This window comes from Pelobates fuscus, chromosome 1 (genome assembly GCF_036172605.1).
Source record: "Pelobates fuscus isolate aPelFus1 chromosome 1, aPelFus1.pri, whole genome shotgun sequence".
In the NCBI taxonomy this organism is placed as follows: Eukaryota; Metazoa; Chordata; class Amphibia; order Anura; family Pelobatidae; genus Pelobates; species Pelobates fuscus.
In genome coordinates this window covers 159,560,076-159,586,063 of record NC_086317.1, presented here as the reverse complement: position 1 = coordinate 159,586,063, position 25,988 = coordinate 159,560,076, and the positions used below count along the sequence as shown (strand labels likewise).

General features: G+C 39.8%; 1 protein-coding gene across 1 annotated transcript in view; it reads right to left on the bottom strand.

Moving 5' to 3' along the window:
• NUCKS1 (nuclear casein kinase and cyclin dependent kinase substrate 1) overlaps positions 1-25,988 on the bottom strand; it is a 216,952-nt gene that overhangs the window by 178,452 nt on the left and 12,512 nt on the right. Inside the window, exons 8-9 of the mRNA XM_063451308.1 lie at positions 16,281-16,386; positions 15,044-15,099 (exon numbers count right to left, since the gene is read on the bottom strand). Of these exons, the coding sequence (XP_063307378.1) occupies positions 15,044-15,099; positions 16,281-16,386 (162 nt within the window). The remainder of the gene's footprint in view (positions 1-15,043; positions 15,100-16,280; positions 16,387-25,988) is intronic.

Genomic DNA, 25,988 nt, shown 5'->3' with positions numbered 1-25,988 from the left:
GGTTACCAATGGTTAAATTGTTACTATACATGTCAACCCGGAATATACAAAAAATGACTAGTCTAAGTTTAAAAGTTGAAATCTTTGAGTAAGCACATAATGAAGATGCATACAGATCAATTCACATTGTTAAAAAGCAAAACTAAAGATTATGCAGAAACTGGTTTCATGCAGGTATACTCCAACCCTTTACATAAACAATTACAGATCTTTGATTGCTGCAATCAGAAGAAGTCAGAAAGACAGACTCATGCGTTTTTTTATTTAATGAGGACATTTGCTAGGCCAACATGTTTATATTTCATATCTTATCAAAACCAACACATGCCTCTGTTAATGAAAATATCCTCAAATCAACAAAGCAAACAAAGACTATGATTTGCAATACAGCTAAATGTGATGAAAAGTAACCTGGTCTCCAATAGCTTACGTTTATACTTAGAAGAGCAGCAATATCAAAAAGTAACTTGCAGTTTGTGTTTATTTTTTTTCCATACCCTATAAACATTGTGAAGTCCTTACAGGGACACTATAGGCACCCAGACCACCTCAATGAGTTAAAGTGGTCTGGGTGCAATGTCCCTGCCCCCCTTAGTCCTGTTTACACTGCAGTACTAAAAACAACCTACAAGAGTTTAGTTCTAACTAAACTAACTTTATATTGTGAGAATCACAAAACCCAGACCTACATTGTGATGCATAGGATGTCTCTGAAATGTTATTAATGAAGGCACAGTCGCAGTTTAGAAATTGCCCTTCAAGTTTGAGCTGGCTAGAGTGGAGTTTCAATGAATGTCAATGGATGGCGTTAGTTGCAAACAAATGGTCAGATTGTGAAAACAATCAGGACTATGGCTTAACCGTGGACAATTCTAGTGGCAGCAGGGATAGCTGAACATTTTGATATAAGATTTGTGTAGGTGGGTCTGAAAATGAGGGAGTGGTGGCAGTTTAGAAATCATGTCCTGATTTTTCAGCTTTTGCCAGCTCCCACTCTAGCTTTGAACATTTTGCCATTCATTCCTATGGGACAAATTTCGCCACAAGAACGACGATATTCCGAGAACCATTCGCCGAAACGTTCCACAAAGTAATAGCAATCCGATCGGGAACAATCTGCACGTTTTGGTATATTTTTGTCTATGTAGTTTAAAAACTGTGGGAGGATTTAGGGTGGCAAATTTGGCTATAATAATAATAATAATAACTAGAAAAGCTACAATTTCTGGGGAAATTGTGTGAAGTGTTCTTGCCTCCACCAGTAGTCTACAACTGGAGTGGGCGGAGTAACTGTTATTATTTATTTATATAGCACATTTAATTGCAACGTTGTTGCCCAAAGTGCTTCACAGTTACATTAAAACATACATTTATAAAAACTCTAGCAGGTGTACAAATGGCTTTGTCTATGACATCACTTGCTGCTGCAGCCTGGCACAGGTCAGAGTATTTTGGCGGTTGCCATCTTCAAACAGTCGTATTTTAAAAACTATAAATCCTACAGTGAAGAGCTTTATATTGTGACAATAACAAGACCCAGACCTACATTTTGATGTATAGTATGTCTCTGAGATATTAACAATGAAGGCACAGTCGCAGTTTAGAAACTGCCCTTCAAATGTGAGCTTTGCAGACTGGAGTTTCAATGAATGTCAATGGACGGCGTGAGTTGCAAACAAATGGTCATATTGTGAAAACTATCAGGACTATGGCTTAGCCGTTGACATTTCTAGTGGCAGCAGGGATAGCTGAACGTTTTGATATAAGATTTGTGTAGGTGGGCCTGAAAATGAGGGAGTGGTGGCAGTTTAGAAATCATGTCCTGATTTTTCAGCTTTTGCCAGCTCCCACTCTAGCTTTGCCATTCATTCCTATGGGACAAATTTTGCCACAAGAACGACGATATTCCGTGAACCATTCAGCAAAACGTTCCACAAAGTAATAGCACACCAATCGGGAACAATCCGCACGTTTCGGTATATTTCTGTCTAGTGTAAAAACTGTGGGAGGAGTTAGGGTGGTAAATTTGGCTATAATAAGAATAATAAGAACTAGAAAAGCTACAATTTCTGAGGAAATTGTGTGAAGTGTTCTTGCCTCCACCAGTAGTCTACAAATGGAGTGGGCGCAGTAACTGTTATCATTTATATAGCACATTTAATTGCAACTTTGTTGCACAGTTACATTAAACCATACATTTATAAAAACTCTAGCAGGTGTACAAAAGGCTTTGTCTATGACATCACTTGCTGCTGCAGCCTTGCACAGGTCAGAGTATTTTGGCGGTTGCCATCTTCAAATTGTCGTATTTTAAAAACCATAAATCCTACAGTGAAAAGCTTTATATTGTGAGAATCACAAGACCAAGACCTACATTTCGATGTATAGTATGTCTCTGCAATATTAACAATGAAGGCACAGTCGCAGTTTAGAAATTGCCCTTCAAATGTGAGCTTTGCAGAGTGGAGTTTCAATAAATGTCAATGGACGGCGTGAGTTGCAAACAAATGGTCATATTGTGAAAACTATTGGGACTATGGCTTAGCTGTGGACATTTTTAGTGGCAGCAGGGATAGCTGAACGTTTTGAAATAAGATTTGTATAGGTGGGCCTGAAAATGAGGGAGTGGTGGCAGTTTAGAAATCATGTCCTGATTTTTCAGCTTTTGCCAGCTCCCACTCTAGCTTTGCCATTCATTCCTATGGGACAAATTTCGCCACAAGAACGACGATATTCCGTGAACCATTCGGCGAAACGTTCCGCAAAGTAATAGCAATCCGATCGGGAACAATCTGCACGTTTTGGTATATTTTTGTCTATGTAGTGTAAAAACTGTGGGAGGAGTTAGGGTGGCAAATTTGGCTATAATAAGAATAATAAGAATAATAATAATAATATATATGTGAGATAACATTAAGTGGTCTTGCTATGCAAGAACACTTAATAATATATATGTGAGATAACATTAAGTGGTCTTGCTATGCAAGAACACTTAACTAGAAAAGCTACAATTTCTGGGGAAATTGTGTGAAGTGTTCTTGCCTCCACCAGTAGTCTACAACTGGAGTGGGCGGAGTAACTGTTATTATTTATTTATATAGCACATTTAATTGCAACGTTGTTGCCCAAAGTGCTTCACAGTTACATTAAAACATACATTTATAAAAACTCTAGCAGGTGTACAAAAGGCTTTGTCTATGACATCACTTGCTGCTGCAGCCTTGCACAGGTCAGAGTATTTTGGCGGTTGCCATCTTCAAATTGTCGTATTTTAAAAACCATAAATCCTACAGTGAAAAGCTTTATATTGTGAGAATCACAAGACCAAGACCTACATTTCGATGTCTAGTATGTCTCTGCAATATTAACAATGAAGGCACAGTCGCAGTTTAGAAATTGCCCTTCAAATGTGAGCTTTGCAGAGTGGAGTTTCAATGAATGTCAATGGACGGCGTGAGTTGCAAACAAATGGTCATATTGTGAAAACTATTGGGACTATGGCTTAGCTGTGGACATTTTTAGTGGCAGCAGGGATAGCTGAACGTTTTGAAATAAGATTTGTATAGGTGGGCCTGAAAATGAGGGAGTGGTGGCAGTTTAGAAATCATGTCCTGATTTTTCAGCTTTTGCCAGCTCCCACTCTAGCTTTGCCATTCATTCCTATGGGACAAATTTCGCCAAAAGAACGACGATATTCCGAGAACCATTCGCCGAAACGTTCCACAAAGTAATAGCAATCCGATCGGGAACAATCTGCACGTTTTGGTAAATTTTTCTCTATGTAGTGTAAAAACTGTGGGAGGAGTTAGGGTGGCAAATTTGGCTATAATAATAATAATAATAACTAGAAAAGCTACAATTTCTGGGGAAATTGTGTGAAGTGTTCTTGCCTCCACCAGTAGTCTATAACTGGAATGGGCGGAGTAACTGTTATTATTTATTTATATAGCACATTTAATTGCAACGTTGTTGCCCAAAGTGCTTCACAGTTACATTAAAACATACAGTTATAAAAACATTAGCAGGTGCAAAAGTCCCTGTCTATGACATCACGTGCTGCTGCAGCCTTGCACAGGTCAGAGTATTTTTGCGGTTGCCATCTTCAAATGGTCGTATTTTAAAAACTATAAATCCTACAGTGAAGAGCTTTATATTGTGAGAATCACAAGACCCAGACCTACATTTTGGTGTATAGTATGTCTCTGAGATATTAACAATGAAGGCACAGTCGCAGTTTAGAAATTGCCCTTCAAATGTGAGCTTTGCAGAGTGGAGTTTCAATGAATGTCAATGGACTGCGTGAGTTGCAAACAAATGGTCATATTGTGAAAACTATAAGGACTATGGCTTAGCTGTTGACATTTTTAGTGGCAGCAGGGATAGCTGAACATTTTGATATAAGATTTGTGTAGGTGGGCCTGAAAATGAGGGAGTGGTGGCAGTTTAGAAATCATGTCCTGATTTTTCAGCTTTTGCCAGCTCCCACTCTAGCTTTGCCATTCATTCCTATGGGACAAATTTCGCCACAAGAACGACGATATTCCATGAACCATTCGCCGAAACGTTCCACAAAGTAATAGCAATCCGATCGGGAACAATCCGCACGTTTCGGTATATTTCTGTCTATGTAGTGTAAAAACTGTGGGAGGAGTTAGGGTGGCAAATTTGGCTATAATAAGAATAATAAGAACTAGAAAAGCTACAATTTCTGGGGAAATTGTGTGAAGTGTTCTTGCCCCCATCAGTAGTCTACAACTAGAGTGGGCGGAGTAACTGTTAGTATTTATTTATATAGCACATTTAATTGCAATGTTGTTGCCCAAAGTGCTTCACAGTTACATTAAAACATACAGTTATCAAAAATTAGCAGGTGTAAAAGGCTTTGTCTATGACATCACTTGCTGCTGCAGCCTTGCACAGGTCAGAGTATTTTGGCGGTTGCCATCTTCAAACGGTCGTATTTTAAAAACTATAATTCCTACAGTGAAGAGCTTTATATTGTGAGAATCACAAGACCCAGACCTACATTTCGATGTCTAGTATGTCTCTGCAATATTAACAATGAAGGCACAGTCGCAGTTTAGAAATTGCCCTTCAAATGTGAGCTTTGCAGAGTGGAGTTTCAATGAATGTCAATGGACGGCGTGAGTTGCAAACAAATGGTCATATTGTGAAAACTATTGGGACTATGGCTTAGCTGTGGACATTTTTAGTGGCAGCAGGGATAGCTGAACGTTTTGAAATAAGATTTGTATAGGTGGGCCTGAAAATGAGGGAGTGGTGGCAGTTTAGAAATCATGTCCTGATTTTTCAGCTTTTGCCAGCTCCCACTCTAGCTTTGCCATTCATTCCTATGGGACAAATTTCGCCAAAAGAACGACGATATTCCGAGAACCATTCGCCGAAACGTTCCACAAAGTAATAGCAATCCGATCGGGAACAATCTGCACGTTTTGGTAAATTTTTCTCTATGTAGTGTAAAAACTGTGGGAGGAGTTAGGGTGGCAAATTTGGCTATAATAATAATAATAATAACTAGAAAAGCTACAATTTCTGGGGAAATTGTGTGAAGTGTTCTTGCCTCCACCAGTAGTCTATAACTGGAATGGGCGGAGTAACTGTTATTATTTATTTATATAGCACATTTAATTGCAACGTTGTTGCCCAAAGTGCTTCACAGTTACATTAAAACATACAGTTATAAAAACATTAGCAGGTGCAAAAGTCCCTGTCTATGACATCACGTGCTGCTGCAGCCTTGCACAGGTCAGAGTATTTTTGCGGTTGCCATCTTCAAATGGTCGTATTTTAAAAACTATAAATCCTACAGTGAAGAGCTTTATATTGTGAGAATCACAAGACCCAGACCTACATTTTGGTGTATAGTATGTCTCTGAGATATTAACAATGAAGGCACAGTCGCAGTTTAGAAATTGCCCTTCAAATGTGAGCTTTGCAGAGTGGAGTTTCAATGAATGTCAATGGACTGCGTGAGTTGCAAACAAATGGTCATATTGTGAAAACTATAAGGACTATGGCTTAGCTGTTGACATTTTTAGTGGCAGCAGGGATAGCTGAACATTTTGATATAAGATTTGTGTAGGTGGGCCTGAAAATGAGGGAGTGGTGGCAGTTTAGAAATCATGTCCTGATTTTTCAGCTTTTGCCAGCTCCCACTCTAGCTTTGCCATTCATTCCTATGGGACAAATTTCGCCACAAGAACGACGATATTCCATGAACCATTCGCCGAAACGTTCCACAAAGTAATAGCAATCCGATCGGGAACAATCCGCACGTTTCGGTATATTTCTGTCTATGTAGTGTAAAAACTGTGGGAGGAGTTAGGGTGGCAAATTTGGCTATAATAAGAATAATAAGAACTAGAAAAGCTACAATTTCTGGGGAAATTGTGTGAAGTGTTCTTGCCCCCATCAGTAGTCTACAACTAGAGTGGGCGGAGTAACTGTTAGTATTTATTTATATAGCACATTTAATTGCAATGTTGTTGCCCAAAGTGCTTCACAGTTACATTAAAACATACAGTTATCAAAAATTAGCAGGTGTAAAAGGCTTTGTCTATGACATCACTTGCTGCTGCAGCCTTGCACAGGTCAGAGTATTTTGGCGGTTGCCATCTTCAAACGGTCGTATTTTAAAAACTATAATTCCTACAGTGAAGAGCTTTATATTGTGAGAATCACAAGACCCAGACCTACATTTTGATGTATAGTATGTCTCTGAGATATTAACAATGAAGGCACAGTCGCAGTTTAGAAATTGCCCTTCAAATGTGAGCTTTGCAGAGTGGAGTTTCAATGAATGTCAATGGAAGGCGTGAGTTGCAAACAAATGGTCATATTGTGAAAACTATCAGGACTATGGCTTAGCCGTGGACATTTCTAGTGGCAGCAGGGATAGCTGAACGTTTTGATATAAGATTTGTGTAGGTGGGCCTGAAAATGAGGGAGTGGTGGCAGTTTAGAAATCATGTCCTGATTTTTCAGCTTTTGCCAGCTCCCACTCTAGCTTTGCCATTCATTCCTATGGGACAAATTTCGCCACAAGAACGACGATATTCCGTGAACCATTCGGCGAAACGTTCCGCAAAGTAATAGCAATCCGATCGGGAACAATCTGCACGTTTTGGTATATTTTTGTCTATGTAGTGTAAAAACTGTGGGAGGAGTTAGGGTGGCAAATTTGGCTATAATAAGAATAATAAGAATAATAATAATAATATATATGTGAGATAACATTAAGTGGTCTTGCTATGCAAGAACACTTAATAATATATATGTGAGATAACATTAAGTGGTCTTGCTATGCAAGAACACTTAACTAGAAAAGCTACAATTTCTGGGGAAATTGTGTGAAGTGTTCTTGCCTCCACCAGTAGTCTACAACTGGAGTGGGCGGAGTAACTGTTATTATTTATTTATATAGCACATTTAATTGCAACGTTGTTGCCCAAAGTGCTTCACAGTTACATTAAAACATACATTTATAAAAACTCTAGCAGGTGTACAAAAGGCTTTGTCTATGACATCACTTGCTGCTGCAGCCTTGCACAGGTCAGAGTATTTTGGCGGTTGCCATCTTCAAATTGTCGTATTTTAAAAACCATAAATCCTACAGTGAAAAGCTTTATATTGTGAGAATCACAAGACCAAGACCTACATTTCGATGTATAGTATGTCTCTGCAATATTAACAATGAAGGCACAGTCGCAGTTTAGAAATTGCCTTTCAAATGTGAGCTTTGCAGAGTGGAGTTTCAATGAATGTCAATGGACGGCGTGAGTTGCAAACAAATGGTCATATTGTGAAAACTATTGGGACTATGGCTTAGCTGTGGACATTTTTAGTGGCAGCAGGGATAGCTGAACGTTTTGAAATAAGATTTGTATAGGTGGGCCTGAAAATGAGGGAGTGGTGGCAGTTTAGAAATCATGTCCTGATTTTTCAGCTTTTGCCAGCTCCCACTCTAGCTTTGCCATTCATTCCTATGGGACAAATTTCGCCAAAAGAACGACGATATTCCGAGAACCATTCGCCGAAACGTTCCACAAAGTAATAGCAATCCGATCGGGAACAATCTGCACGTTTTGGTATATTTTTGTCTATGTAGTGTAAAAACTGTGGGAGGATTTAGGGTGGCAAATTTGGCTATAATAATAATAATAATAACTAGAAAAGCTACAATTTCTGGGGAAATTGTGTGAAGTGTTCTTGCCTCCACCAGTAGTCTACAACTGGAGTGGGCGGAGTAACTGTTATCATTTATATAGCACATTTAATTGCAACGTTGTTGCACAGTTACATTAAAACATACATTTATAAAAAACATTAGCAGGTGTGAAAAAGGCTTTGTCTATGACATCACTTGCTGCTGCAGCCTTGCAAAGGTCAGAGTATTTTTGCGGTTGCCATCTTCAAACGGTCGTATTTTAAAAACTATAAATCCTACAGCGAAGAGCTTTATATTGTGAGAATCACAAGACCCAGACCTACATTTTGATGTATAGTATGTCTCTGAGATATTAACAAGGAAGGCACAGTCGCAGTTTAGAAATTGCCCTTCAAATGTGAGCTTTGCAGAGTGGCATTTCAATGAATGTCAATTGACTGCGTGAGTTGCAAACAAATGGTCATATTGCGAAAACAATCAGGACTATGGCTTAGCCGTGGACATTTTTAGTGGCAGCAGGGATAGCTGAACGTTTTGATATAAGATTTGTGTAGGTGGGCTTGAAAATGAGGGAGTGGTGGCAGTTTAGAAATCATGTCCTGATTTTTCAGCTTTTGCCAGCTCCCACTCTAGCTTTGCCATTCATTCCTATGGGACAAATTTCGCCACAAGAACGACGATATTCCGAGAACCATTCAGCGAAATGTTCCACAAAGTAATAGCAACGCGATCGGGAACAATCTGCACGTTTTGGTAAATTTTTCTCTATGTAGTGTAAAAACTGTGGGAGGAGTTAGGGTGGCAAATTTGGCTATAATAAGAATAATAATAATAATATATATGTGAGATAACATTAAGTGGTCTTGCTATGCAAGAACACTTAACTAGAAAAGCTACAATTTCTGGGGAAATTGTGTGAAGTGTTCTTGCCTCCACCAGTAGTCTACAACTGGAGTGGGCGGAGTAACTGTTATTATTTATTTATATAGCACATTTAATTGCAACGTTGTTGCCCAAAGTGCTTCACAGTTACATTAAAACATACATTTATAAAAACTCTAGCAGGTGTACAAATGGCTTTGTCTATGACATCACTTGCTGCTGCAGCCTGGCACAGGTCAGAGTATTTTGGCGGTTGCCATCTTCAAACAGTCGTATTTTAAAAACTATAAATCCTACAGTGAAGAGCTTTATATTGTGAGAATAACAAGACCCAGACCTACATTTTGATGTATAGTATGTCTCTGAGATATTAACAATGAAGGCACAGTCGCAGTTTAGAAACTGCCCTTCAAATGTGAGCTTTGCAGAGTGGAGTTTCAATGAATGTCAATGGACGGCGTGAGTTGCAAACAAATGGTCATATCTTGAAAACTATACGGACTATGGCTTAGCCGTTGACATTTCTAGTGGCAGCAGGGATAGCTGAACGTTTTGATATAAGATTTGTGTAGGTGGGCCTGAAAATGAGGGAGTGGTGGCAGTTTAGAAATCATGTCCTGATTTTTCAGATTTTGCCAGCTCCCACTCTAGCTTTGCCATTCATTCCTATGGGACAAATTTTGCCACAAGAACGACGATATTCCGTGAACCATTCGGCGAAACGTTCCACAAAGTAATAGCAATCCGATCGGGAACAATCTGCACGTTTTGGTAAATTTTCGTCTATGTAGTGTAAAAACTGTGGGAGGAGTTAGGGTGGCAAATTTGGCTATAATAAGAATAAGAATAAGAATAATAACTAGAAAAGCTACAATTTCTGGGGAAATTGTGAAGTGTTCTTGCCTCCACCAGTAGTCTACAACTGGAGTGGGCGGAGTAACTGTTATTATTTATTTATATAGCACATTTAATTGCAATGTTGTTGCCCAAAGTGCTTCACAGTTACATTAAAACATACAGTTATAAAAACATTAGCAGGTGTAAAAGGCATTGTCTATGACATCACTTGCTGCTGCAGCCTGGCACAGGTCAGAGTATTTTTGCGGTTGCCATCTTCAAACGGTCATATTTGTAAAACTATAAATCCTACAGCGAAGAGCTTTATATTGTGAGAATCACAAGACCCAGACCTACATTTTGATGTATAGTATGTCTCTGAGATATTAACAATGAAGGCACAGTCGCTGTTTAGAAATTGCCCTTCAAATGTGAGCTTTGCAGAGTGGAGTTTCAATGAATGTCAATGGAAGGCGTGAGTTGCAAACAAATGGTCATATTGTGAAAACTATCAGGACTATGGCTTAGCCGTGGGCATTTCTAGTGGCAGCATGGATAGCTGAACGTTTTGATATAAGATTTGTGTAGGTGGGCCTGAAAATGAGGGAGTGGTGGCAGTTTAGAAATCATGTCCTGATTTTTCAGCTTTTGCCAGCTCCCACTCTTGCTTTGCCATTCATTCCTATGGGACAAATTTCACCACAAGAACGACGATATTCCGAGAACCATTCGCCGAAACGTTCCACAAAGTAATAGCAATCCGATCGGTAACAATCTGCACGTTTTGGTATATTTTTGTCTATGTAGTGTAAAAACTGTGGGAGGAGTTAGGGTGGCAAATTTGGCTATAATAAGAATAAGAATAAGAATAATATATATGTGAGATAACATTAAGTGGTCTTGCTATGCAAGAACACTTAATAATAACTAGAAAAGCTACAATTTCTGGGGAAATTGTGTGAAGTGTTCTTGCCTCCACCAGTAGTCTACAACTAAGTGGGCGGAGTAACTGTTAGTATTTATTTATATAGCACATTTAATTGCAATGTTGTTGCCCAAAGTGCTTCACAGTTACATTAAAACATACAGTTATAAAAACATTAGCAGGTGTAAAAGGCTTTTCTATGACATCACTTGCTGCTGCAGCCTTGCACAGGTCAGAGTATTTTTGCGGTTGCCATCTTCAAACGGTCATATTTTTAAAACTATGAATCCTACAGCGAAGAGCTTTATATTGTGAGAATCACAAGACCCAGATCTACATTTTGATGTATAGTATGTCTCTGAGATATTAACAATGAAGGCACAGTCGCAGTTTAGAAATTGCCCTTCAAATGTGAGCTTTGCAGAGTGGAGTTTCAATGAATGTCAATGGAAGGCGTGAGTTGCAAACAAATGGTCATATTGTGAAAACTATCAGGACTATGGCTTAGCCGTTGACATTTCTAGTGGCAGCAGGGATAGCTGAACGTTTTGATATAAGATTTGTGTAGGTGGGCCTGAAAATGAGGGAGTGGTGGCAGTTTAGAAATCATGTCCTGATTTTTCAGCTTTTGCCAGCTCCCACTCTAGCTTTGCCATTCATTCCTATGGGACAAATTTCGCCACAAGAACGACGATATTCCGAGAACCATTCGGTGAAACGTTCCACAAAGTAATAGCAATCCGATCGGGAACAATCTGCACGTTTTGGTATATTTTTGTCTATGTAGTGTAAAAACTGTGGGAGGAGTTAGGGTGGCAAATTTGGCTATAATAATAATAATAATAATAATAATAATATATATGTGAGATAACAGTAAGTGGTCTTGCTATGCAAGAACACTTAATAATATATATGTGAGATAACATTAAGTGGTCTTGCTTTGCAAGAACACTTAATAATATATATGTGAGATAACAGTAAGTGGTCTTGCTATGCAAGAACACTTAATAATAATAATATATATGTGAGATAACAGTAAGTGGTCTTGCTATGCAAGAACACTTAATAATATATATGTGAGATAACATTAAGTGGTCTTGCTTTGCAAGAACACTTAATAATATATATATGTGAGATAACAGTAAGTGGTCTTGCTATGCAAGAACACTTAATAATAATATATATGTGAGATAACAGTAAGTGGTCTTGCTATGCAAGAACACTTAATAATAATATATATGTGAGATAACAGTAAGTGGTCTTGCTATGCAAGAAAACTTAATAATAATATATATGTGAGATAACAGTAAGTGGTCTTGCTATGCAAGAACACTGAGTAACTAGAAAAGCTACAATTTCTGGGGAAATTGTGTGAAGTGTTCTTGCCTCCACCAGTAGTCTACAACTGGAGTGGGCGGAGTAACTGTTATCATTTATATAGCACATTTAATTGCAACGTTGTTGCACAGTTACATTAAACCATACATTTATAAAAACATTAGCAGGTGTACAAATGGCCCTGTCTATGACATCACTTGCGGCTGCAGCCTGGCACAGGTCAGAGTATTTTGGCGGTTGCCATCTTCAAACGGTCGTATTTTAAAAACTATAAATCCTACAGCGAAGAGCTTTATATTGTGAGAATCACAAGACCCAGATCTACATTTTGATGTATAGTATGTCTCTGAGATATTAACAATGAAGGCACAGTCGCAGTTTAGAAATTGCCCTTCAAATGTGAGCTTTGCAGAGTGGAGTTTCAATGAATGTCAATGGACGGCGTGAGTTGCAAACAAATGGTCATATTGTGAAAACTATCAGAACTATGGCTTAGCTGTGGACATTTTTAGTGGCAGCAGGGATAGCTGAACGTTTTGATATAAGATTTGTGTAGGTGGGCCTGAAAATGAGAGAGTGGTGGCAGTTTAGAAATCATGTCCTGATTTTTCAGCTTTTGCCAGCTCCCACTCTAGCTTTGAACATTTTGCCATTCATTCCTATGGGACCAATTTTGCCTTGAGAACGACGATATTCCGTGAACCATTCGGCGAAACGTTCCACAAAGTGATGGCACACCAATCGGGAACAATCCGCACGTTTTGGTATATTTTTGTCTATGTAGTGTAAAAACTGTGGGAGGAGTTAGGGTGGTAAATTTGGCTATAATAAGAATAATAATATATATGTGAGATAACATTAAGTGGTCTTGCTATGCTAGAACACTTCATTATCTAAACCTGTCCTTTACAGCAGCTGCCATCTTCTTCCACAGTGTCCTCTTCAGCTCCTGGTGCTTTATTTCACAGGACCAATCAGTGCTGTACTCAGGGCCGGCCTTAGGCATTTGGGCGCCCTGTGCAAAAAATCTTCACAGCGCCCCCCCTTCCCGGCCCCCCCTCCCCCACTCCTTACCCCTTCCCACACACACACACGCGCAGACAGTCACACACACACACACACAGGCAGACAGCCACACACACACACTCACTAACAGACAAACACACTCACAGACACACACTAACATACACAGACAACACACTAACAGACACACACTAACATACACAGACACACACTAACAGACACACACTAACATACACAGACACACTAACAGACACACACTAACATACACACACACTAACAGACAAACACACACACTAACAGACACACACACACTAACAGACACACACACACACTAACAGACACACACACACTAACAGACACACACTAACATACACAGACACACACTAACAGACACACACTAACATACACAGACACACACTAACATACACACACACACACTAACATACACACACACACACTAACATACACACACACACTAACATACACACACACACACACTAACAGACACACACACACACACTAACATACACACTCACCCACATTAACACATTTTTTAACATTTATTTAGACCCCCCGCCCCCCCCCCCAGCCTCCTTACCTTTGGGAATGCTGGGGGGGGGGGTCTCTTCCTCCCTGGTGGTCCAGTGGCTGCTGGGCTGGGCAGGCGGCGCTGGCGGGCGGCTGGCGAGGGAGCACTTCCTCTGAGCTGTATGCTCAGCTCCCTCGCACGCTGCAGAGTGAGGCTGGGAGCCGGAATATGACGTCATATTCCGGCTCCCAGCCTCACTCTGCGGCGCGCGAGGGAGCTGAGCATACAGCTCAGAGGAAGTGCTCCCTCGCCAGCCGCCCGCCAGCGCCGCCCGACCGCCAGGCATGTCTGTTAGCCGCAAGGCATTGGGGGCGGCTTTTTTTGCCGCCCCCTGGAAAATGCCGCCCAAGGCAAATGTCTTGTTAGCATTGCGGCTAACAGACATGCCGTGTGAGCTATGCAGCCGCAGGGCGCCCCCTGCACCATGGCGCCCTGTGCGGCCGCACAGCTCGCACACCCCTAAGGCCGGCCCTGGTTGTACTCTCACGCATGCATCAGAGTACAACACTGATGTATATGGAGGATTCTCCATATTAAAGCCTTTTCTGTCTCAGTGGTCACCAAAAGGACTTTAATAGAGGTAATGAAATGTTAAATGCTTGTTAGTAGCAGCCCATGTTTCTTGCATTTTCAACAAAATTTTATTTTTTTTCACAATTACAGCAAGATGGTTTTCCTAGTCATAACTTACTATTCCTCAGTATTGTCTAGGTGTCTGGAATATTTATGTATTAACTTAAAGGGACATTATAGTTATCAGAACAACTACTACGACTCTGCTCACCCCCAATGTTTATCTTAGAAAAGGATTAGATGAGAAAACAAAAGGCCTTTGGGATATCACTGGAGGCAGAGTGGGTCTCAGTGCTGAAAAAGTTTCCATTTATTACATTACTTTTTTTTTTATTTTTTTTATTACATTTAGGAGAACCCAGAATCTAAATTGCCAGTAAAACACTACCTTTAAGGTTAAGTCAATTATGCATTAAACTCACAGCACTAAGTATACTTGTGCACACATTTTCACAAAGCTTGTCGGTTTAAAGGGAATATTTGTTCTAGTTATACATTTGTCTCAGTGACAAAGATGCTTGCTAGATTTCAATAACAGTAGCAATGTTAAGTCTTCTATAGAAAAAACAATAGGCATTTGATTTTCTTACAACCATTACATGGAACTTAAGCTAATACAGACTAGGACATGTGTCCATAAAAAAAAAAAAAAAGTAAAAAAGTGTACAAGACTAGAATGAAAGCTTACCTGCAGAGTTGTCCTCTTCTTTTTTGGTTTTCTTTGTATCTTTTTCAGACTCCTCACTGAAAATGAAATTGAAGTCCATTTTAAAGTAAAAGAAAACTGGGCTGCTATACATTTTAACAAGAATTAAATGGGAAGTACAGTTATTTTTACTCAAGATGAAACTATCTACAATTTATTCCACCTAATATTTGTAACTTGTATAAAGCATTTTTATAATCAAATACTGCTGAAGAAAACCATTTAAATGCAATGGTGCTGGTATGCAGACAATTATATCCAGACTGCACCATAGAGTGTACTGTATGTGAATAGGATTTAAAAAAAATAAAGTGGTCAAAAAGGAACACGCCACACACTTTAAGTATGTTAGCTTGTTTGCAGCAGATAGTAACTGCCTTACACTAGTCTCACATCTCCAGGCTGTCAATATGGCAGCCAGGAGGGTTTTCTGCCTTACTCGCTTTGCACTATAGTTCCCAGTGAAAGTATTAGCGGAGTACATGTCCACAATGCTTCTCTGTGTCAGGGCTTAGAATTTTGAGTTCTAAGTTACTACACAGGCAATAAAAAAACAAAAACAGTTGTTTGCCATGGCAAGCCACACCATACCCTCCATGGGTGAAATATTACAATAATAAAATACAAGATGTATGTAGTTTAAAAGCCCATCAATAACCTCAGAATTTCTGGGAACTGGATACAGCAGCATGTGTTCCTTCACCAGATAGATGTATGTGTGAGGCAAGTAAGAACTAATTGATACAAATAAATAATCAAGTGAAGCACTAATGGGTAAGCCCTACAAGTTTCATCTCAATTCTGAGACTCCTGCAAGTGTTTTTTTGGCGCTAAATAAAGACGGATGAATATTATTTACAGATGGGGGACTATATTCGGATTGGCTGACGGCGGTCCAGAATAGGATTGTTCGGGGTTCAAATATGGCAGGTCTGTATTTTTAGCGATCATTCCCCTGAGGAAGTCTCAGAATTGAGATAACACGCACAGGGCTTACCCATTAGTGCTGCACTTTTTTTTTTATTATTATTTGCTTAAACGTACCTCCCGCATATATCTGGTGAAGGAACACAGACGGCTGTATCCGGCTCCCATAACTTCTGATGTTATTGATGGGCTTTTTAACCATGAAGATTTTAACCATGAAGATTTAACTATGAAGATCCAGAATGTTATCAGATACAATTTAACTCAATTTCAAAACGTGTTACTTTCTAACCTCTCTTCCTGTGAATTTTTTACAGGCCTTTTCTTTTCTTTAACCTCTCTGGGTGATGCACGAGATTTCTTTGTAGGTGGTGCTGCAGCTCTTCCATAGTCTTCATCTGAAGAAATAATATATACATATAAAACTCTTCCCAAGGCAAACACGCCTGAATACTGCCATTACAAAACTTTAGTTGTATATATATGCATCTTAGATTATAACACCTTAAACTAATTTTGGGAATTATTAAAAATGTCAGTTTTTACAACAGGCAAAGAAGTTTTGCCGACTTGTTCCCTGGTGGCAAGCGCTAGTAAATTGCAGAAGCCTTGCTGCCAAGGTGTTACTTCCTTGGAAAATTAGTGACAATTACACAAGTTATGCAGTCATACAACAAGATGATGCTTATCTTAACCAAGAATGAGATCTGTAAGGCACGTAAGAATCAAAGTGCCCTTTTTCCTTGAATATATTTATAAATCTTGCAAGTGTTTGCACAAAAATAGTCTGAAACATTCGAAGTAAAAGGTATTTTACCTTACAAGTAGAAATATAAATGCATACCAGAAAAGGTAAAAAAAAAAATTATTGAAAATAATAAGCTTATATAAAATAAATCTAAAGTTTGGAGGGATGGGGTGACAGGTGGTATAGTGACGGATGGAGGGGTGACACAGTAAGCGACGGGGTGGCAGAGTGACTGAGAGGGGGTGACACAGTCAGGGAGTGGGTGACAGGTGACATAGTGACTGAGGGGGTGACAGAGTGGGTGGCAGAGTGACTGAGGGGGTGATACAGTAAGGGGGGGTAGCAGAGTGATTGAGGGATAATAAACAGGTGGTAGAGGGACTGGGGGTGACACAGTAAGGGAGGGGGTGACAGGTAGCACAGTGACTGAGGGAGGGGGTGAGTGACAGGTGGCAGAGTGACTAAGTGGCTGACAAAGTGGGTGACAGAGTGACTGAGTGACGGACGTGGTGACACAGGTGAAAGAGTGGGTGACAGGTGGCAGAGTTAGCACTCTGTCACCTGAGGGAGGGGTTGACATAGTGAGGGAGGGGGGGTGACAGAGTGACGGAAGGAGGGAATGGCAGAGTGACTGAGGGAGGGGGTGATACAGTGAGGAAGTGGGTGACAGGTGGCAGAGTGACTGAGGGAGGGAGGGGGTAACACAGGTTACAGGTGGCAGAGTGACTGAGGGAGGGGGTGACAGTGAGGGAGGGGATTGTAATTTTAAAAATACCTTTATTTTATTTTCCTGGTGGTGCGGTGGGCTGTCTCTCCAATCTGTCCTGAAAGGCAGCCGCCGGGTGTGAGCTGCAGACTGTGCAGTGTCTTGCGATATCCATAAGTCAGAGCGTTGCCGTGGTAACCCGTTGCAACACTCTGATTGGCCAGAGATTCGAGACACTGCACAGTACGCAGCTCACACCCGGCGGAGCTGCAGACTGTGCTGGCTCTCTGCCTCTCAGGGCAGACTGGAGGGGCCTCGCACCTGGCGGCATACCGGGCAAGCCGCCGAGCCCCCTCATGGTGTTGGATCCTCGGGGAGGGACCGAGGACCTGACACAGTCTGCCTGCCCCATTGTGCGTTAGCGAGGCCATAGGCGGCAGCCTAACTCACCTAATTGGAGAGCTGCAGCCTGGAGCCGTGGCTCAACCGCGTGCTAAGGACGGGCCAACCCAGTATGTGGCAAAATCATCATCTTAACCGTGTTTACAAGGCCCAGCCACGACATCTCTAAATTTTCCCATTTTTTCAGTTGTTGTTTTGATTTAGTTAGTAAGTGTAGCTGGCCTTGTCATTTGAATGCCCAAGTATTTTATGCACTTTTTTCTCCAGTCAAAGTATACTTACCCCGCAATGTCTGGGTGGTTTAAGATGGTAGTCTAATGGGGAGTGCTTGTTTTTTTTTTTTAATATAATTTTTATAATATGACAGGAGGCTGTATCTCTCCAACAATTGCATTAATCTCTGAAGACATTTCTGGATTGGAGAGAAACAGCAGCACGTCATCTGCAAAAAAATGCTACTTTTTAAACCCATATACGTGTATCAATGCCCGAGACTGCTAATGACTGTTTAATATGTCAAATGGACAAAGGATTTTAGTTGTGACCAGCTTTTGAAATGTTCCCATACTCTATAATAACATTCTGATGTTAAAGATATCCTGGATTTCAGGAGCATTTCTACTAGGCTGTCTGAATGGCCTTAGTTTAATAGAATTGACCATTAAAAAGCCAATCCCCCAGATTCTAAAGAGATGGATTCGGATGAAGAGCAGGGCCTTGGATTAGAAGATCTTGTCTCGGAGGTAATCTCCATAGTTGGAAGATGGCAGTCTTGCACAGTAGTGGATACCAAGGCCTTTTGGGTCAAATTGGGATTATAGTACTTACCTTCCTTTTACCTGCTCCTATTTTTTTTTAACAAACGAGGTATTAGAGGTGGGGATCACATACCCAGATTGAATCCCCAAGTCTGGGACATGGCTACCTGGCCTGCAGATAAAGGGTCTGGAGTCAGAGAATAAAATATTGTGGTCTTATAGAATATCTCCAGGTGTAGACTCAATTATCCTTGTTGAATGTTTGTCCTATTAGATAATCTGACAAAAGATTTTAGAATCCTGGGAGATAAATGGCTTTCAGACACGATAGATGTCTCTTGACAAACTTCAGTTCATTCATAGATTCAGTTCTTTGAGGTTTTTTTTGCTCTTTATACTGCCTTGATGATAGACATAAGCTGCTACAGTTCTTTGTCTGAATGAATCAATAACCAATAATTTTTCAATGGGGGTAGAAAATCCTTCAAGAATTTTGAGATGGCTCTTAGGTTTGAATAAAGCTTAATTTTCTGTAGGGACAAGTCCTCTGAGTGTAAGTGAAACCTAGATGCGCTCCCCAACCTTGAAAACTGGCGTCTGTGGTGATCACTAGTCATTTTGGTTCTTCAAGTGGAAAACCTTTTTGAAGATTTAGTTACAGTCTCTACCATCATAGATGAGATTTTACTTGAGGAGGAATCGTAATTAATTGGTCCCAATTGTTCTGTTTTTTGTTGAATTGGTTGAGGAAATTCAGCTTAATGGTCCTTAAATTACACTGGGCCCATCTCACCAGACCTATTATAGACGTGAGAGATCCTAGGAGGCTCATATAGTTTCTTTCTGTGATTAATTTCTTTGTCATTATTTCCCCAATTTTTGTCTGTGTGTGGGATATTCTGTCTGTTGAAATTTGAACTGAGGAATTCATGGTGTTTATAGCTGCTCCAAAAAATATGATATGGTGAGAAGGGACCAACAACATTTTCTCTTAGTTTATGTTTCAGCCATGACCTTATAGACATTTGATAGCAATATTTGTGTGTTGATTTGCTACTGTAAGAGATGGTCTGTGCAGGGCCGCCACCAGAAATTATGGGGCCCCTGACAAAGCACAAGGCCTGGCCGCCGCCCCCTCAGGTACAGAGTGTAGTGGTGTTATGGAGACAGGCTCAGGCACCGAGTGTAGTGTTATGGAGACAGGCTCAAGCACGGAGCGTAGTGGTGTCATGGAGACATGCTCAGGTACCGAGTATAGTGGCGTTATGGAGAATGGTTCAGGCACCGAGTGTAGTGGTGTTATGGAGACAAGCTCAGGCACCGAGCGTAGTGGTGTTGTGGAGACAGGCTCAGGCACTGACTGTAGTGATGTTATGGAGATATGCTCAGGTACCGAGTTAGGGGTGTTATGGAGATATGCTCAGGCCCTGCAATTTATTTAACCAACTGTTAACAGGAGTAGTCCCAGAAGATTGGAAGTTGGCAAATGTTCTGCCCATTTACAAGAAAGGTAGTAGGGAGGAGTCAGGCAATTCTAGGCCAGTAAGCCTTACTTCAGTAGTGGGGAAGTAATGAAAACCATGTTAAAGGATAGGATTGTTGAAAATCTAAAATCACATGGATTTCAAGATCAGAGACAACATGGGTTTACTTCAGGGAGATCATGCCAAACTAATCTTATTGTTTTTTTTTGACTGGGTAACTAAAATAATAGATCAGGGTGGTGGAGTAGACATTGCTTACCTGGATTTCAGTAAGGCGTTTGACACTGTTGCACATAGAAGACATCAATAAACTGCAATCAGTGACGGAGTGACAGGCAACAGAGGGTTGTAGTCAATAGAGTATATTCAAAGTAAGGTCTAGTTACCAGTGGGGTACCTCAGGTACTTGGACCCATTCTCTTTAATATTTTTATTAATGATATTGTAGAAGGTCTTGATGGTAAGGTATGTCTTTTTGCTGGTGATACTAAGATATGTAACATGATTACTGCTCCAAGAGGGATAAGCCAAATGGCAAATGATTTAGGCAAACTAGAAAAATGGTCAGAGCTGTGGCAGCTGAAATTTAATGTGGATAAGTGCAAGATAATGCATTTTAGACGTAAAAACCAAAGAGCAGATTACAGAATATTTGATAGTCCTAACCTCAACATCTGAGGAAAGTGATTATGGGGTAATTATTTCAGATGACTAAAAAGTAGGCAGACAAAGTAATGGAGCAGCAGGAAATGGTAGCAGAATGCTTTGTGGTATAGGGAGAGGTATTAGCAATAGAAAGAGAGAAGTGCTCATGCCATTGTACAGAACACTGGGGAGACCTCACTTGGAGTATTGTACGCAGTACTGGAGACCATATTTCCAGAAGGATATTGATACTTTGGAGAGAGAGTTTAGAGAAGGGCTACTAAACTAGTTAATGAATTACAGGATAAAACTTACAAGGAAAGGTTAAAGGATAACATTTATAGCTTGGAGGAATGATGAGACAGGGGGATATGATAGAAACATTTAAATACATAAAAGGGAATCCGCACAGTAAAGGAGGAGACTATATTTAAAAGAAGAAAAACTACCACAACAAGAGGTTTAAAAATAATATCAGGAAGTATTACTTTACTGAGAGGGTAGTGGATGCATGGAATAGCCTTCCATCTGAAGTGGTAGCGGTTACACACCGTTAAGAAGTTTAAGAATGTGTGGAATAGGCATAAGGCTATCCTAGCTATAACCAAATCAACATTTCCAATAGGAATTAATGTAAAATTTGATTAATCCGTTCCAGACCCCCACAATTACAGCAGTTTAACAAAAATGTTACTGTGTAGTAATGCCTTTCATGCATAAAATAACACAATGTACAGTAAATTAAAATGTCAATTCACTTTACCTGTGATGAGAGTTGATGGCGTAAGTGGAAAGATATTCTTGGATGGGGGTATGCAACCATTCTTCTGTCATTTAAAATGTGTCAAATTGAACATGTTTGTGGCATGTGTTTGGGTACAGAGGATCGACCGAGTACCGAGACACTTTTTTACGCAAAATCTTAGTCCGACTTCCAAGATACCACTGTATTTTACAAATTGGGAAGACTTGATGGGCCAAATGGCTCTTATCTGCAGTCACATTCTATGTTCATATTTTGTATTTAAACTTTGCATTGCCTTTGAGGCTCTGATTTTCCACTTGCTTTCCCAGAGTAACATGGGGGATTGATATAGAACACATTACATTCCGTGTAGGTGTTCCACTTACTACTTGCAGGGTGAACGACCAGCTGTCCCTCCTCCTAGGCCCATTTATTTCAGCTTACAACATTTGGAACATATTCTCTGCATGCAGTTTACAACTGCAAATATGGGAAATGCCGCTTAAACACTATAGGGCACCCTATTCCCTAAATAGTTTTTCATGGAATTACTGCCTTACTATTACTAACAAAAGTGCTACAATTATACTTTTTCCCCCTCTCCTATGAAGCCCTTAAAGAAAGACACAAATGGGTATTCCTGACCCCCCCGCCACTAAATAATAAGTCACTTTTATTCCAGCACCACCCTGTGATCATCAGAATTGACAAAAAGTCAATCCAATACACACACTGAGCAAAATGCTATTCTGAACAATCAGCCTGCCATTAACCCAGGAAACACCTGTAGGCACATCCCTTTAACGCCACTGAACATCCAGCGTCAGTGATATCCCTGTTGGAAAGTCTAATGCATTCGCCATGCATGCACATCAATCCCCACCCTCCAAAATCAGATATGTTTGGAGCGTCGAGAGACATCTGTGCTGGAATCAGGTGAGTAAATATAGGATTTTTAATGGGCGGAGTGGGGAGTAGGCACTATACTGTTAGTGAATACAACTTTGTTCCCTCTACAAAGATACTATAGGTACCAAAACAACTGTAGGTGTACAATTCATATCCCCGCAATCTCACTGCTCTATTCTCTGCTATTTAGGAGTTAGATCACTTTGGTTATGCAGCCCCACGTAGGACTTGCACAACCATCCTAAACTCTCCCTGTAAAGCGTTCTTATGTCTAAACTTCAAGGTTAAACTTGGACTTTAATTTTTTATTTATTCCAACCTATGTAACTGTATGGCATTCTGTTTGACGAATTTCTGATCTCTTGCTCTGTTAATAGCCTCCCGTGTGGAATTCCATTTACAGAGCAGGAGATAAGAACTTCTAAAGTAAGTTAAGGTCGGATTGAATATTAAACCAATTTACTTTTTCCATGGAGACAGAGTCAGATGAGAAATAAGTGATTTAACTCCTAAAATATCAAATAATTGAGCAGTTAAACTACAGGAGCATGATCTTTACTCTAAAACTAGTAATTCAAAGGAATACAAATTCCTGACCCAACAGTCCATTAGGTGATCAGCCCACCTTCGAATGCAGTTACAAAAAACAAAAAAGCTCTGCTGGTCTAACCACCATGGCAAATAATCTTTAAAGTCAGTCCACCCTATCCCATAGGGAAGCATTGGGAGGCTATTAAACCAATGCATGTCTATGGGGAACATTCAGCATCTCCATGCAGAACATGGAGATACTGGATGCCAGTGCTTCACACTGTGCAGCAGTGGACTAGTCTAAGTGACAGCCACTAAAGGGGTTCATAGGCAACAATTTTAAAACACTGCCTTTTCTCTGAAAAGGCAGCACCAAGAGTGCTCAGCCTCCTGGGTCAAGATATAGACACAAGAACCACTACATTAAGCTGCAGACTACAGTATCCTTTATGGTTAAGCTGTTTTGCTACCTATAGTGTCCCTTTAAAGAGCATGTGACCTTTCTACCATAAACCCCTACATGGCATCCCAGTACAATAAAAAGGGAACATGTACAATGTCCCAGGATAAAAAACACAAACATGTTAATGACCTGTAATAAACAGGTTTTAAGGCAAACAGGGAGGGTTGAAAGTGGGCTTAGGATTTTAAGTTTTTTCTCAAGCTTCAGTGAACTACAGCAGGGTGCAAACAATTAGCCATAAAAGGTAAATGCAGAAGCTGTGCGCAAGGCAAAAACTACATCTAATAAGAATTTCACATATGGCTGTGGGGAAATGTGTATTACTTTTTCAAATTTAGGAATCCCAGCTTCAGTTGGAGTAAATAAAAATATACAACTTTCTATCCCACCTCATGGAGCAACAGTCTTCCCTATAATCTGTGATAGTATTTCAGTGATTTCATACCCGTGAATATTGTACTTGTGATTCTGCAGCATCAAGACTGATATTTTAAAATACACATATTTTGGATTTGAGAAGCAACCTAAAAAATGTTGCATGATATGCTGTGGCAACGTCCTCTAAAGTAACAATGCTATATAATTTAAGCATGTTAACAAAAAAGTAAATATAATCAATCTTACTTTAGGGAAACATTTATTGTAGTCAAAGCACAAGTGTGTAGTAAAGATTCTATCACTGCTTTACAGTGGTATCTGCAGGATTTGTGAAGGAGGAAAAAAAAAATCCCAAAAACAAAGTCACAAATGTTCACGGTAAAAGTTATCAAACTTTTATCAATTGCCTTTCAACAGAAGGAAGTTACATGTTTGCATACAGCATGGATGGAGGCCATTTAGATTTTATATACAGATCTTTAGTCAATATTGTCACACAGTCACTGCAAAAGTTGAGCATTTAAAGAATATCAAATTAAGTGATGTGGGTTTAGGCATCGTAAAATCTCTAGCAGGGCTCCAAAATATATTCTATCCCGTGTTTCAAATGGCTTTAAGGGACAAAACAGTCCAATATTTAAAAAAAAGGTATCATACATTCAAAAGTACAATGTACCCTCAACCAGTGTGCAATTCCTACGTGGGGCATGGGCACTAAACAATGAGATCCATGTTCAAAATATAGGGATTGGTGGGGGGGAGAATCATGGCAACATGTCCATACCCACTTGCAAAACTGGCTAGAAAGAGTAAAAGCACAAATGCTATTCATTTAACCCCTTTTCCTTTGTTTTACATCAAGACACTGCCATCACACATACATTATGGATCACTAGAATTTGAACATGGCAAACGTACATTACACATGCATGCCAAAATCTCCACTAGAAGAGTACATTTGGCAGATTTTTATTGATGTTAGGATACTGACTGGGAGTACAATATAGTAAAATTATATGAACTTCTTCAAACATGTATTTGGTCTAAGATTGTGATGGTCCACAGCCTAAAAAGGAAGAAACCTTAGACTATATACAAAAATAGAGGTTGAAGCTGTTTTCCTTCTACAAAGTCAATCGCAGTAAAATATTGCCATTTCATTAGCCCAAAAGTATTTAAAAACATGCCAAATGAAGGAGGCATAAGAGTCACTGCATTATACCAATACTTTGCAAAACATTGTTGACCCCATTAATGTGAGGTAAAAAAGTAACAAGGGGACTGAACATAAACACATGCTGAAAACCTAGTACTAAAGTACATACAGGGGAGCTCAACTTTCAGCAAAGAAATCCTACAACTAGACACCTCAATTAATATATATATATTAAAAAAAAAAAAAAAAAAAAGAACAAAACAAAAAAAACAGACATACATCTTACCAATGCAAACTTATTAAAAATGTGCATGGCTTTATTTCATACAGGTGATAGGAAAGACTGACCATTAACCCCCAAATTGCAAAAGAAGGTTCACCTTCTGCTGAATAAAAAAAAAAAAAAAAAAAAAAGCGCATATGTAACTCTTAAAACAAATGAAAGACAGAATTGGTGGTGCACGAGTCAAGCAGTTGCCTAAATCATGTTTTATCTCCAACCTGGCTTCTTTTTTCCTTTTTTTAACTTTTGTTTTTTGTATTTTTTAATAAAATCTCCCCAATATTCACCCTCACACCCACATACCCAACCCACCCCTCCCTAAACACAACAGGCTAGTCCTCCGCGGACTGAGCTTCTTCATCAGAACCCTCTTCTCCAGACTTCTCCTGTGCAGGGCTTGCAGGTTTCTTCTTTGGTGGGGGTGTCTCAGGATCATCCTCCTCCTCCTCCTCTTCTTCCTCTGCTTTAGGCGACGGAGATTTCTCCTTGGGTGCCTTTGAGGCTGGGCGAGTTTTTGCTTTGGCCTTTACAGGACTTGGTGTTACTGCGGAATGCAGATTTTAAAGGTTAATACACAGATTATATGCTTGGCCAAATGGAGGGACTCCCATGTACTTCAAATATCTTTTTCTATAGCTGCCATTTTCCTTCTAAATCTAAATAAATTATACTGATTTTAGAAGTCAACCAAAAATTAGTATTCCTGACAGATTAGAATATGTTGGATATGCAGCCTTTCATGGAACCTGGTCATACTGGCTTCTCAATACTTTAAGACCTGTTACAAAACAC